The sequence below is a fragment of the Diuraphis noxia genome, unplaced genomic scaffold (genome assembly GCF_037042655.1).
Source record: "Diuraphis noxia isolate RWA-SAM2 unplaced genomic scaffold, SU_Dnox_SAM2 contig0001, whole genome shotgun sequence".
Taxonomy (NCBI): Eukaryota; Metazoa; Arthropoda; class Insecta; order Hemiptera; family Aphididae; genus Diuraphis; species Diuraphis noxia.
Genome location: NW_028301711.1, coordinates 97338939 through 97355643, shown reverse-complemented (window position 1 = coordinate 97355643; position 16705 = coordinate 97338939). Strand labels below are relative to the sequence as shown.

General features: G+C 30.9%; 2 protein-coding genes across 3 annotated transcripts; both read left to right on the top strand.

Moving 5' to 3' along the window:
* The first annotated feature begins 2117 nt into the window (after positions 1–2117).
* LOC149062599 (immunomodulatory peroxidase-like) lies at positions 2118–7823 on the top strand. Its single transcript, XM_089215743.1, has 12 exons — positions 2118–2420; positions 2517–2645; positions 3606–3690; positions 3754–3979; positions 4045–4283; positions 4369–4533; positions 4606–4820; positions 5096–5658; positions 6784–6937; positions 7088–7264; positions 7336–7525; positions 7595–7823. Exons 3-12 carry the CDS (start codon positions 3624–3626, stop codon positions 7777–7779), a joined length of 2181 nt encoding a protein of 726 aa, XP_089071869.1. The 5' UTR covers positions 2118–2420; positions 2517–2645; positions 3606–3623; the 3' UTR covers positions 7780–7823.
* Positions 7824–10215: 2392 nt separating this feature from the next.
* Positions 10216–16062, top strand: LOC149062598 (immunomodulatory peroxidase-like). 2 transcript variants are annotated; one of them, XM_089215737.1, is made up of 12 exons: positions 10216–10659; positions 10756–10884; positions 11845–11929; positions 11993–12218; positions 12284–12522; positions 12608–12772; positions 12845–13059; positions 13335–13897; positions 15023–15176; positions 15327–15503; positions 15575–15764; positions 15834–16062. In XM_089215737.1, exons 3-12 carry the CDS (start codon positions 11863–11865, stop codon positions 16016–16018), a joined length of 2181 nt encoding a protein of 726 aa, XP_089071863.1. In that variant the 5' UTR covers positions 10216–10659; positions 10756–10884; positions 11845–11862; the 3' UTR covers positions 16019–16062. The 2 variants fall into 2 exon arrangements, with proteins under 2 accessions (XP_089071863.1, XP_089071862.1); XM_089215736.1 differs by having other exon boundaries at positions 10216–10884.
* Positions 16063–16705: the final 643 nt, after the last annotated feature.

The following is a 16705-nucleotide window of genomic DNA, read 5'->3' as shown; positions in this document are numbered from 1 at the left end:
GTATGATAATGTGTAGTTACCAATTTATTGAAATTTTATATTTATTGTCGCCTGTGGTGTAGTTATAACTGCTACCTAAATTTCATATTTATTGATTTCATTTATGAATTCATTAAACAGAAGATAATGATTTTTGTTTAAATAGATTTTGATGTGATTTCAACACATATACCACAAGTTACAAATTATTAACTAAATATATATGTGTTACCTACGTTAAACGTACGAATATCGGTTAACCTATGATTTAACGGTAAATCCCAGGTTTCACCGACTACTGTTAATTAATGTCCGAAATCCATTGATTTCGGTAAAACCTAGGAAACACAAAATTATTTGGTCCAACCACAAATAATTTGTATAGTTTTGATTTTTACAAATGTAATTTGGTAAATCTTAAGATAATCGATCATTGTTAGTAAAAGTACGGCATTTTTTATTAATAATTATTATTGTTGAAGTATATTAAGTACCTACTACATCAAAGACTACCTAGTATAATATATTATTAGATACACACATTTATAGTATTGCTATATATTATTACAACAAATTTATATTATTATTACATATTACCTACTGCTGTGTTAGTATATTAGATACGGTTATTAAAATGATCAAGTGGTTTAATTGATTGGCTGTATTCTTGTTTTTACGTGAGGTGCATCGTAGTCTGCAGACTATATTTTTTTTTATACGCGCCACTGCATCTGAAAACTCATTTTCATTCTATATAGGTTATATTGTCGTTGATTCTCGTATATATTAATTTTACATGTGTTTTGCGTGTTTCTTAAGGGATATGGATCAAGATGTAATATTTTGCAGTTTATAGAGCCTATAATACAGACTATAGACGATGTTTTATTATTGAATTCACATTCTAAAATTCTGGTACTCGATACACTATACAGCAGAGTGAATTCTTCGGTTATGTCTTTTGTATGTCCCGTTTACTCACATTAGAGCTTTTTGAATTCTGAACTATAATCAATATTATATATATATATATATTTATAAATTGTATTAAATAATTGTTTACAAATTTCGATTATTTACCAATTAAGTACTTTTTATTTTGTTTAACACGATTGTTGTTTTAAATTTCTGATAATGATCGAGTTATATATCATCAGTTGATGATCGGAAATATTAAACGAACGAGAGTAAAAATAAATAATAATTTCTATGCCGACGCATAACGGCCAACGGGCGCGTTGACGACTAATGTAATTCGCCGAAAACAAATTATTTGGTTATATTCATAAAACGAATGTGCAAATCAATTCGATTATAACTTGGGATGCGTGTTTCGACTTATTTTAATTTTTATACTGTACAAATGTGCACAGCGATTGTGTGCACTACTGCAACCACCATAATACACGGCGATACCGTCCCGTCGCGGACAACTGCCCAATTGTTTGGCCTTCGAAAAAAAAAACCCAATCCAAATATTATATTATTTTCATAATATTCTGAATTTATATTTTCATATTTTGAAAAATAATCTTAATAACACTACAGGCACTTAATTGTATTATTATGATTTCGTTTTTCAATGTTTCTTGAGTTCGGGTAGGTAGTGCAAGTGCACTTGTACACATATACATATACACGAGCCGTACAAAAGATGCCAGATCGCCGGCGACCGGTACTCGTCCGTCGCGACTTTTCTTCCCCTCCCGCCTAAGCACTTGGACTTGGGGATGGGGGGAAGGGTTGGCGGTGTCGCATCGTTGTCTTTCGTGGTGGTGGTTTATAGTAGACAGGTCGCTGCGGTACCTAGGGTTGCCAACCTTTGTAATTTCAAAAACTGGACACCTACTGAAAACATAACCTTATAAATATATTTTTTTTATTGGATTTTACTATATTTCTGATAATACGATATATAAGTTAAAGTATATAAAACTTGTAAATTATTTGAATAATTAATATAATAAATAAAGTTATTGTATATTAATTAAGCGATAATCTTTGTTACGATACAGTGGTTATACACTGAACAGGAACCAGAAAATATAAACTGTCCAGTCGAAACCTGGACGGTTGGCAACCCTATGCGTACCGTGTCAGATTCGTGAACCGAACGAACGAAATTCTTATTTAAAATATAAAATATGTGATTCATTTATATTATGTTTGTATGGGAAATGTAGAGGTAGGATCGGTTATTTGTAGTAGGGTAGGTTTCAACACAATATGCTCATTGTTCGCCGATGGCCCGGCAGCGTATTTCAGGATACTAACTGATAGTGTCCGAAACTGGTTGGCATATGTAGCGTGTCTGTACACTACAATATTTCACTGATGATTCGCAAATACGCGCCCAGGCATGGGGAACCACTCGTATGACCACAAGCATCAGATTATCGACGTCGGATCGTCGCGCCGCCCCTACCACTGGGCCATAGTCGGTAAGAAACACGGCCAGTTATTAAAACGCACTCAGAACTCTCCGTCATACCACCTCGATAACGAATCGAAAACCCGAGGTATTAAAAATATTTCAGTTATTAGCCGAGGACTTTTAGTGCCTTAACGATACAATCAATACAAATTCAATCACACGACAGCAGTCAACGGAAAGAATAGAGCAGAATAAAATTCATAATATATTAAAGAAAACAATTTTATTCACGGTAAGTACCAAACGTTAATTTATAGAATAATAAGTAATATCGGCTATCGAGAATTTTATAATATCAGGTATGGTAGGACAAACAGCTGATGAGGCCTTAAATATATCTATTAAATTTAAAATCAAATATCCCACATTAAAATAAATAATTTGTTAATAGTTTTCAGATTTATGCCAGACATAAGTCGTTTATAGTATAGTATATAAAATAATAGCGAACAATAAAGCAGTTGATAGATTTGAAATTTTTTACAAAACCCAAAAATTAAACATACCCAACATTATTAATTAAACATGTAAATTGTTATGAATATCATGTCATGTTATTACATAATTAAAACAAAACAATTTTTAATTTAATTTTTGTAAACAGCTGAAATGGTAAAAAGCTAATTGTAGGTATACGCGAAGGATATTTACGTTGTTTAACTGCAGTCTGCAACTAAAATCGATGAATAAAGTATATAAAAACAGAAAATAATATTATTTTTATTAACTTTCAATTTTAATTTTTTACTATAGTATATTTATGCTAATTTATATCAGTATTTTAGTTATATTGTGTATTAAAATATTCATAGCAATCTCATTATTCAAAACATAGAATCATATTATAATAGTTAATAGTATCGATTAATCTATTAATACATTTTATCAGATGAAAATATTCACTAAATTTAATTTAATTAAATACACGAAAGTAATTAATTCTGAATACGACACATAAATAATAGTGAGTAGTGTCTATTATATTAAGATTATTTAAAAAAAAAAACTTCTAACAAATTTAACAAGCTGATATGTTAGTGATTAGTTTATGAGAAGTATATGATAATTAGTAAATGTATTTTAACGCAATCAATATTATTTATTTAACGTAATAATACAATAATTTATGTTAAATATTCAAAATTATAGTAATGATCAATAATAATAATACATATTGCTTTGATGATTACAGCTGATAATTATTAGCAGAATGAATTCCTTGACATCTATAAATCTGTTAATCTGTTTGTTGGCATTCTCATCATCATTTTGTAAAGGTATGAATAATAATTTTATTTGTTGTTTTGTACATGTACGTAATTTGAATTTGATAACCTTAGGAAACTGGTACCAAAATATCAAAATCGGTGAATTAGAAAAATATATTGATCATGCCAACAGTTTCGGAAATCATGATCTTGGTCAATATATTGGTATGGATATAGGAAGCCCGCCTCATGGACAACTGATCAATTCTCAGCTTTCCGAAAACGGATATTCAGTTTATTGGAATGCCGAAATTATTGCTAAAGCTTCGGACTACATAATTAGAAGCTACTGCCCTAAGTATAATCACACAATACATATATAAATAATAATTTTTATATGAATAAATTAAAATATCATTTCAGTTACTATGTTGGTAGTCAAGAACAATGTGCCAAAGACATATCGAAAGTGAAACTAGACAAGACTTCCTTGGGTCACAAGTGTTTGGCCATGTATTACAATGAAACTGCGTGTATACGAATGAACATGAACTACCGTAGTCCTGACGGTTCTTGTAACAATTTAAAACATTCCTCTTTAGGAAAGGCAACTACGCCTTATAAACGTTTGCTGTTTCCCGCCTATGCTAATAGCTTATATAGTAATATTCATTAATATTGTTTTACTTATTAAGATTTACATATTATGATGATTTAATTCTAAGATTTTATTAATCGTCTACACAGGTGTTTTGGATCATTATTCTATTCATTCTCCACCCAATGCAAGAAAGCTTAGTGTAGCACTGGTCAACGACGAGAACTCACCAGACGACTTAAAAACGATAACGATGGCGTACTGGACGATTTTTATAGGCCACGATCTGTCACACACAGCAATTTCTGGAATGAGTAAGATTACTATATAATCATATATATTGATTAGTTGTAATTAATGCATGCTTACGTATATTAAATGTATAGTGAAAAGGAACAAATCAGTGAACTGTTGTGATCGTAACGGACTGAATCTATCTCCTCGAGACACTAACGAATTGTGCATGCAAGTAGTGGTAGAGGATGGTGATCCATTTTATAACATGATGAATCTTACGCCAAACACTATAATTCGGTGTATGAACTACGTGCGCTCGGTGCCTGCAGTGCGGTCCGATTGTACTTTTGGTCCCAGGGAACAAGTAAGAATCGTATAAGATAATCCTATAACGATGAATGTATATTATATTATGTTTATTTCAATAACTAAAATTAGGCAAATAATAACTCGTTTGATTAATACATTACTTGTTTTTACATTTTTAATTAAAATAATAAATTTAAAAATCTACAAAAATAAATGTGCGGTAGGTATATGGAGTGGTGCACAATTTTATAACATTATTAAATATTCACAACAGACTTTCCGGATTTAAAATAAATCATACAAATTATATTTGTAACCAATTTTTCGCAGATGAATCAAGCTACTCATTATTTAGATGGGTCGATGGTATACGGTTCGTCGGCGAAACGGACGTGGTCGCTGAGGACCAAATCGGATGGGCAATTGTTGACGAACATGGGGTGCTATAACAAAAACCAATGTGACACGTTACAGCCGCAGTATTTGCCACTGGAGGTCGTCGATTCGAACGCGTGCCAGTTTGGCAGTGGCACGTGCTATAAGACTGGCGATACTCGGGCAAACGAGCTGCCCCAAATGGCGGTGATGTACACTTTGTGGATGAGGGAACATAACCGGATGGCCAAACTTCTGTCCCATGTCAACCCGCATTGGGACGACGAACGTATTTTTCAAGAGGCTAGGAAAATTGTGATAGCGTCCATACAGCACATCACGTACGCCGAATGGTTGCCAGCGCTGCTAGGTCAAAACTTTATCAGGCGATCCGGACTTGAACTGTCAACGAATGGGTACAGTAAAGCGTACAACGAGAGCACTGACCCAAGCGTTAGCAACAGCTTCGCGACCGCTATATTACCGTTCGCTAATTCCATGATTAGCGAATCCATTAGGTTTGTGTAAACAGTATTTTATAATATTATTATCAATGTTTTCGTGGTCATGATTTAAAAAATAAATATGAACAAATTTAGTTAATGCTGGATTGGACAAATGTGCCATACTGAGTTTTTTTGCACTTTATCGGCTCACTTATAAAGCCATTATAAAGAACCATATAATTTGTTCATTTTTGAAAGGCAGGGGATTAACGAGTTAATATGTTCAAAGTTTAGTCATTTTAACTTAAATTTGTAGTTCATTGTTAACAAAAAATCGACTTATACTATTTGGAATATTCCCATTTTGTTGATAAATTAATTTTTAAAATGTATAGTATCCAAAGATTGTATTTATGCTGTCGTGAATTGTGATCATTTCAATTTGTATACCTATTTTAATCGTATAAAAAAAAGAATTATACATTCAAACCTACCTATAGCTTTTGTATTATACGTTGTTACATATATAATTCATATACGGTTAACGCTGTTATTAAAAATTGGTAGCAAACTAGAAATTTTGAATACCCTAGTCATTAAATACAAATCTAATATAATATATAAAATGTTATAGATTCTGAACTATAATTTTTTTTTTTTACCAATGCATATTCGTAGTGTTAGTTTCGCGTAAATATTTATTAATCTACATAATGAATTCATATGAACTCCATACAGTGTAATCATATTTCAATGCGTGTTTTTAAAATAATTTTATAACAATAGATTATTATCTTGAAAACTAGGCCGTTATACAATATATTAACTTATCGTTGTAATGTATGCAGAGGTACGATTTGCAAATGCTTGAAAATTTATCAGTTCGTTCTTTCTAAATATTATAAAATGACTCAAGATGCCATATAGGTGAATTAGATATATTTGAGATAGGTAAACTCAAACCATTTCTCTTACCATTTAAGAAGTTGTTTAAATATATTCCCAATCATAGGTACTTCATAAACAATATTGATTTAAATTTTATTGGCAAATGCCTGTGACACTAAGATTGCACAAACCTGAAATTTGATTATAAATAATATAACAATATACTGAGATTTCGATTGATGTGTATTTGACATTTGTGCGAAAAAATAATCATCAAATTTATTAATTTTGATTGATATTGTTGTTTAGTTTGTATACGGAAGATCGAGAGTTCAACGGAAGTATTTCGCTAAAGGAACATTACAACCGACCGACTGATTTAGTATTGAATTATATAGATCAACTTGTCAGAGGGCTATCTACACAGAAGACACAAAAAGTCGATATGCTATTTACAAAAACGGTCGGTATTTAAAATACGATCAAAATAATGTAATTTCGTTTTTGTTTTTGTTTTTACACACAAATGATGGAGATGTACATATTATAATAGATTGTATTCAAAATATTTACCTACCTTATGTATAATATTATGTTTAAATATTTTTTTTAGCTTACGAATTACTTATACACTGTTCATCCAGAAAATTTGTTTGGGATGGATATTGTCAGCTTAGATTTGCAACGAAACCGCGATCACGGTATTCCAAGTTATACGAACTATAGAGAATATTGTGGACTAAAAGCAATAAGAGATGCACAAGATTTAGCCAAGATCATGGTGGACGGTGTAAGTTCAACCGTATTTGAAATATGTAATCGTCATATACCTCTTACTTTATTCCTGTATATTATGTATAGGCATCTGAAAAGTTATTGAAACAATACAAACATTGGACAAAAATAGAGCTATTGGTCGGTGCATTATTCGAGAAACACGAAGACGACGCAATGGTTGGTCCAACGATGAGGTGTATCATCAGAGAACAGTTCGTACGGACTAGAACTGCAGATAGACATTTTTACGATTTACCAAAAGTATTCAACGAATGTTAGTACACATTTGAAACATTTTGAATGAATGATTTTTATCTAAACAATTTTTTTTTTTTAATTCAAGATCAACTGACAGAAATCAGAAAAGTGACGCTTGCCAGAGTCTTTTGCGATAACAGCAATAATGTCACAACAATGCAGAAACAGGTATTTTTAGTACCCACAATGGATGATTTTATACATTGTGATTCCCAATTAATTCCGAAGATCAACATCAATCACTGGTCAGAAACAGTCGATACATTTTGAAAATTATATCAAACAAAATATTTATTTTAAGTGTTTAATGTCAATAAAACAACAGTAATAGTTTATAATAATTAAAAGTTTCTTTAATTTAATAATCAATCAGCATAATTTCAAAATTAGTTGAACCTTTTTGCATTTTACCTATACAGATCTATAGGTACAATGTTTACAAATCAATTTTTTAGACACTGAGCGATAATAATTTAATTTACACAATATATTAATTATATTAGGTATATAATTTAATTTACAATTTAAAAACAATATATATATATATAATATGTACCGCCTGATTTGCAGAAATAGTTAATAATTATTATTTACAAAACTCTCATTAATTAGGATTTTTTTTTTTTTACTTCTCTCGTTACTTTGAACTACTCATTAATTCGAACTCTCGGTACGGTAATATGAAGTTTTTCAACAGTCCCGTCAACTTCGAATCATCAATAGTCGATTGTATGATAATGTGTAGTTACCAATTTATTGAAATTTTATATTTATTGTCGCCTGTGGTGTAGTTATAACTGCTACCTAAATTTCATATTTATTGATTTCATTTATGAATTCATTAAACAGAAGATAATGATTTTTGTTTAAATAGATTTTGATGTGATTTCAACACATATACCTTAAGTTACAAATTATTAACTAAATATATATGTGTACCTACGTTAAACGTACGAATATCGGTTAACCTATGATTTAACGGTAAATCCCAGGTTTCACCGACTACTGTTAATTAATGTCCGAAATCCATTGATTTCGGTAAAACCTAGGAAACACAAAATTATTTGGTCCAACCACAAATAATTTGTATAGTTTTGATTTTTACAAATGTAATTTGGTAAATCTTAAGATAATCGATCATTGTTAGTAAAAGTACGGCATTTTTTATTAATAATTATTATTGTTGAAGTATATTAAGTACCTACTACATCAAAGACTACCTAGTATAATATATTATTAGATACACACATTTATAGTATTGCTATATATTATTACAACAAATTTATATTATTATTACATATTACCTACTGCTGTGTTAGTATATTAGATACGGTTATTAAAATGATCAAGTGGTTTAATTGATTGGCTGTATTCTTGTTTTTACGTGAGGTGCATCGTAGTCTGCAGACTATATTTTTTTTTATACGCGCCACTGCATCTGAAAACTCATTTTCATTCTATATAGGTTATATTGTCGTTGATTCTCGTATATATTAATTTTACATGTGTTTTGCGTGTTTCTTAAGGGATATGGATCAATATGTAATATTTTGCAGTTTATAGAGCCTATAATACAGACTATAGACGATGTTTTATTATTGAATTCACATTCTAAAGTTCTGGTACTCGATACACTATACAGCAGAGTGAATTCTTCGGTTATGTCTTTTGTATGTCCCGTTTACTCACATTAGAGCTTTCTGAATTCTGAACTATAATCAATATTATATATATATATATATATTTATAAATTGTATTAAATAATTGTTTACAAATTTCGATTATTTACCAATTAAGTACTTTTTATTTTGTTTAACACGATTGTTGTTTTAAATTTCTGATAATGATCGAGTTATATATCATCAGTTGATGATCGGAAATATTAAACGAACGAGAGTAAAAATAAATAATAATTTCGATGCCGACGCATAACGGCCAACGGGCGCGTTGACGACTAATGTAATTCGCCGAAAACAAATTATTTGGTTATATTCATAAAACGAATGTGCAAATCAATTCGATTATAACTTGGGATGCGTGTTTCGACTTATTTTAATTTTTATACTGTACAAATGTGCACAGCGATTGTGTGCACTACTGCAACCACCATAATACACGGCGATACCGTCCCGTCGCGGACAACTGCCCAATTGTTTGGCCTTCGAAAAAAAAAACCCAATCCAAATATTATATTATTTTCATAATATTCTGAATTTATATTTTCATATTTTGAAAAATAATCTTAATAACACTACAGGCACTTAATTGTATTATTATGATTTCGTTTTTCAATGTTTCTTGTGTTCGGGTAGGTAGTGCAAGTGCACTTGTACACATATACATATACACGAGCCGTACAAAAGATGCCAGATCGCCGGCGACCGGTACTCGTCCGTCGCGACTTTTCTTCCCGTCCCGCCTAGGCACTTGGACTTGGGGATGGGGGGAAGGGTTGGCGGTGTCGCATCGTTGTCATTCGTGGTGGTGGTTTATAGTAGACAGGTCGCTGCGGTACCTAGGGTTGCCAACCTTTGTAATTTCAAAAACTGGACACCTACTGAAAACATAACCTTATAAATATATTTTTTTTATTGGATTTTACTTTATTTCTGATAATACGATATATGAGTTAAAGTATATAAAACTTGTAAATTATTTGAATAATTAATATAATAAATAAAGTTATTGTATATTAATTAAGCGATAATCTTTGTTACGATACAGTGGTTATACACTGAACAGGAACCAGAAAATCTAAACTGTCCAGTCGAAACCTGGACGGTTGGCAACCCTATGCGTACCGTGTCAGATTCGTGAACCGAACGAACGAAATTCTTATTTAAAATATAAAATATGTGATTCATTTATATTATGTTTGTATGGGAAATGTAGAGGTAGGATCGGTTATTTGTAGTAGGGTAGGTTTCAACACAATATGCTCATTGTTCGCCGATGGCCCGGCAGCGTATTTCAGGATACTAACTGATAGTGTCCGAAACTGGTTGGCATATGTAGCGTGTCTGTACACTACAATATTTCACTGATGATTCGCAAATACGCGCCCAGGCATGGGGAACCACTCGTATGACCACAAGCATCAGATTATCGACGTCGGATCGTCGCGCCGCCCCTACCACTGGGCCATAGTCGGTAAGAAACACGGCCAGTTATTAAAACGCACTCAGAACTCTCCGTCATACCACCTCGATAACGAATCGAAAACCCGAGGTATTAAAAATATTTCAGTTATTAGCCGAGGACTTTTAGTGCCTTAACGATACAATCAATACAAATTCAATCACACGACAGCAGTCAACGGAAAGAATAGAGCAGAATAAAATTCATAATATATTAAAGAAAACAATTTTATTCACGGTAAGTACCAAACGTTAATTTATAGAATAATAAGTAATATCGGCTATCGAGAATTTTATAATATCAGGTATGGTAGGACAAACAGCTGATGAGGCCTTAAATATATCTATTAAATTTAAAATCAAATATCCCACATTAAAATAAATAATTTGTTAATAGTTTTCAGATTTATGCCAGACATAAGTCGTTTATAGTATAGTATATAAAATAATAGCGAACAATAAAGCAGTTGATAGATTTGAAATTTTTTACAAAACCCAAAAATTAAACATACCCAACATTATTAATTAAACATGTAAATTGTTATGAATATCATGTCATGTTATTACATAATTAAAACAAAACAATTTTTAATTTAATTTTTGTAAACAGCTGAAATGGTAAAAAGCTAATTGTAGGTATACGCGAAGGATATTTACGTTGTTTAACTGCAGTCTGCAACTAAAATCGATGAATAAAGTATATAAAAACAGAAAATAATATTATTTTTATTAACTTTCAATTTTAATTTTTTACTATAGTATATTTATGCTAATTTATATCAGTATTTTAGTTATATTGTGTATTAAAATATTCATAGCAATCTCATTATTCAAAACATAGAATCATATTATAATAGTTAATAGTATCGATTAATCTATTAATACATTTTATCAGATGAAAATATTCACTAAATTTAATTTAATTAAATACACGAAAGTAATTAATTCTGAATACGACACATAAATAATAGTGAGTAGTGTCTATTATATTAAGATTATTTAAAAAAAAAAACTTCTAACAAATTTAACAAGCTGATATGTTAGTGATTAGTTTATGAGAAGTATATGATAATTAGTAAATGTATTTTAACGCAATCAATATTATTTATTTAACGTAATAATACAATAATTTATGTTAAATATTCAAAATTATAGTAATGATCAATAATAATAATACATATTGCTTTGATGATTACAGCTGATAATTATTAGCAGAATGAATTCCTTGACATCTATAAATCTGTTAATCTGTTTGTTGGCATTCTCATCATCATTTTGTAAAGGTATGAATAATAATTTTATTTGTTGTTTTGTACATGTACGTAATTTGAATTTGATAACCTTAGGAAACTGGTACCAAAATATCAAAATCGGTGAATTAGAAAAATATATTGATCATGCCAACAGTTTCGGAAATCATGATCTTGGTCAATATATTGGTATGGATATAGGAAGCCCGCCTCATGGACAACTGATCAATTCTCAGCTTTCCGAAAACGGATATTCAGTTTATTGGAATGCCGAAATTATTGCTAAAGCTTCGGACTACATAATTAGAAGCTACTGCCCTAAGTATAATCACACAATACATATATAAATAATAATTTTTATATGAATAAATTAAAATATCATTTCAGTTACTATGTTGGTAGTCAAGAACAATGTGCCAAAGACATATCGAAAGTGAAACTAGACAAGACTTCCTTGGGTCACAAGTGTTTGGCCATGTATTACAATGAAACTGCGTGTATACGAATGAACATGAACTACCGTAGTCCTGACGGTTCTTGTAACAATTTAAAACATTCCTCTTTAGGAAAGGCAACTACGCCTTATAAACGTTTGCTGTTTCCCGCCTATGCTAATAGCTTATATAGTAATATTCATTAATATTGTTTTACTTATTAAGATTTACATATTATGATGATTTAATTCTAAGATTTTATTAATCGTCTACACAGGTGTTTTGGATCATTATTCTATTCATTCTCCACCCAATGCAAGAAAGCTTAGTGTAGCACTGGTCAACGACGAGAACTCACCAGACGACTTAAAAACGATAACGATGGCGTACTGGACGATTTTTATAGGCCACGATCTGTCACACACAGCAATTTCTGGAATGAGTAAGATTACTATATAACCATATATATTGATTAGTTGTAATTAATGCATGCTTACGTATATTAAATGTATAGTGAAAAGGAACAAATCAGTGAACTGTTGTGATCGTAACGGACTGAATCTATCTCCTCGAGACACTAACGAATTGTGCATGCAAGTAGTGGTAGAGGATGGTGATCCATTTTATAACATGATGAATCTTACGCCAAACACTATAATTCGGTGTATGAACTACGTGCGCTCGGTGCCTGCAGTGCGGTCCGATTGTACTTTTGGTCCCAGGGAACAAGTAAGAATCGTATAAGATAATCCTATAACGATGAATGTATATTATATTATGTTTATTTCAATAACTAAAATTAGGCAAATAATAACTCGTTTGATTAATACATTACTTGTTTTTACATTTTTAATTAAAATAATAAATTTAAAAATCTACAAAAATAAATGTGCGGTAGGTATATGGAGTGGTGCACAATTTTATAACATTATTAAATATTCACAACAGACTTTCCGGATTTAAAATAAATCATACAAATTATATTTGTAACCAATTTTTCGCAGATGAATCAAGCTACTCATTATTTAGATGGGTCGATGGTATACGGTTCGTCGGCGAAACGGACGTGGTCGCTGAGGACCAAATCGGATGGGCAATTGTTGACGAACATGGGGTGCTATAACAAAAACCAATGTGACACGTTACAGCCGCAGTATTTGCCACTGGAGGTCGTCGATTCGAACGCGTGCCAGTTTGGCAGTGGCACGTGCTATAAGACTGGCGATACTCGGGCAAACGAGCTGCCCCAAATGGCGGTGATGTACACTTTGTGGATGAGGGAACATAACCGGATGGCCAAACTTCTGTCCCATGTCAACCCGCATTGGGACGACGAACGTATTTTTCAAGAGGCTAGGAAAATTGTGATAGCGTCCATACAGCACATCACGTACGCCGAATGGTTGCCAGCGCTGCTAGGTCAAAACTTTATCAGGCGATCCGGACTTGAACTGTCAACGAATGGGTACAGTAAAGCGTACAACGAGAGCACTGACCCAAGCGTTAGCAACAGCTTCGCGACCGCTATATTACCGTTCGCTAATTCCATGATTAGCGAATCCATTAGGTTTGTGTAAACAGTATTTTATAATATTATTATCAATGTTTTCGTGGTCATGATTTAAAAAATAAATATGAACAAATTTAGTTAATGCTGGATTGGACAAATGTGCCATACTGAGTTTTTTTGCACTTTATCGGCTCACTTATAAAGCCATTATAAAGAACCATATAATTTGTTCATTTTTGAAAGGCAGGGGATTAACGAGTTAATATGTTCAAAGTTTAGTCATTTTAACTTAAATTTGTAGTTCATTGTTAACAAAAAATCGACTTATACTATTTGGAATATTCCCATTTTGTTGATAAATTAATTTTTAAAATGTATAGTATCCAAAGATTGTATTTATGCTGTCGTGAATTGTGATCATTTCAATTTGTATACCTATTTTAATCGTATAAAAAAAAGAATTATACATTCAAACCTACCTATAGCTTTTGTATTATACGTTGTTACATATATAATTCATATACGGTTAACGCTGTTATTAAAAATTGGTAGCAAACTAGAAATTTTGAATACCCTAGTCATTAAATACAAATCTAATATAATATATAAAATGTTATAGATTCTGAACTATAATTTTTTTTTTTTACCAATGCATATTCGTAGTGTTAGTTTCGCGTAAATATTTATTAATCTACATAATGAATTCATATGAACTCCATACAGTGTAATCATATTTCAATGCGTGTTTTTAAAATAATTTTATAACAATAGATTATTATCTTGAAAACTAGGCCGTTATACAATATATTAACTTATCGTTGTAATGTATGCAGAGGTACGATTTGCAAATGCTTGAAAATTTATCAGTTCGTTCTTTCTAAATATTATAAAATGACTCAAGATGCCATATAGGTGAATTAGATATATTTGAGATAGGTAAACTCAAACCATTTCTCTTACCATTTAAGAAGTTGTTTAAATATATTCCCAATCATAGGTACTTCATAAACAATATTGATTTAAATTTTATTGGCAAATGCCTGTGACACTAAGATTGCACAAACCTGAAATTTGATTATAAATAATATAACAATATACTGAGATTTCGATTGATGTGTATTTGACATTTGTGCGAAAAAATAGTCATCAAATTTATTAATTTTGATTGATATTGTTGTTTAGTTTGTATACGGAAGATCGAGAGTTCAACGGAAGTATTTCGCTAAAGGAACATTACAACCGACCGACTGATTTAGTATTGAATTATATAGATCAACTTGTCAGAGGGCTATCTACACAGAAGACACAAAAAGTCGATATGCTATTTACAAAAACGGTCGGTATTTAAAATACGATCAAAATAATGTAATTTCGTTTTTGTTTTTGTTTTTACACACAAATGATGGAGATGTACATATTATAATAGATTGTATTCAAAATATTTACCTACCTTATGTATAATATTATGTTTAAATATTTTTTTTAGCTTACGAATTACTTATACACTGTTCATCCAGAAAATTTGTTTGGGATGGATATTGTCAGCTTAGATTTGCAACGAAACCGCGATCACGGTATTCCAAGTTATACGAACTATAGAGAATATTGTGGACTAAAAGCAATAAGAGATGCACAAGATTTAGCCAAGATCATGGTGGACGGTGTAAGTTCAACCGTATTTGAAATATGTAATCGTCATATACCTCTTACTTTATTCCTGTATATTATGTATAGGCATCTGAAAAGTTATTGAAACAATACAAACATTGGACAAAAATAGAGCTATTGGTCGGTGCATTATTCGAGAAACACGAAGACGACGCAATGGTTGGTCCAACGATGAGGTGTATCATCAGAGAACAGTTCGTACGGACTAGAACTGCAGATAGACATTTTTACGATTTACCAAAAGTATTCAACGAATGTTAGTACACATTTGAAACATTTTGAATGAATGATTTTTATCTAAACAATTTTTTTTTTTTAATTCAAGATCAACTGACAGAAATCAGAAAAGTGACGCTTGCCAGAGTCTTTTGCGATAACAGCAATAATGTCACAACAATGCAGAAACAGGTATTTTTAGTACCCACAATGGATGATTTTATACATTGTGATTCCCAATTAATTCCGAAGATCAACATCAATCACTGGTCAGAAACAGTCGATACATTTTGAAAATTATATCAAACAAAATATTTATTTTAAGTGTTTAATGTCAATAAAACAACAGTAATAGTTTATAATAATTAAAAGTTTCTTTAATTTAATAATCAATCAGCATAATTTCAAAATTAGTTGAACCTTTTTGCATTTTACCTATACAGATCTATAGGTACAATGTTTACAAATCAATTTTTTAGACACTGAGCGATAATAATTTAATTTACACAATATATTAATTATATTAGGTATATAATTTAATTTACAATTTAAAAACAATATATATATATATAATATGTACCGCCTGATTTGCAGAAATAGTTAATAATTATTATTTACAAAACTCTCATTAATTAGGATTTTTTTTTTTTTACTTCTCTCGTTACTTTGAACTACTCATTAATTCGAACTCTCGGTACGGTAATATGAAGTTTTTCAACAGTCCCGTCAACTTCGAATCATCAATAGTCGATTGTATGATAATGTGTAGTTACCAATTTATTGAAATTTTATATTTATTGTCGCCTGTGGTGTAGTTATAACTGCTACCTAAATTTCATATTTATTGATTTCATTTATGAATTCATTAAACAGAAGATAATGATTTTTGTTTAAATAGATTTTGATGTGATTTCAACACATATACCACAAGTTACAAATTATTAACTAAATATATATGTGTTACCTACGTTAAACGTACGA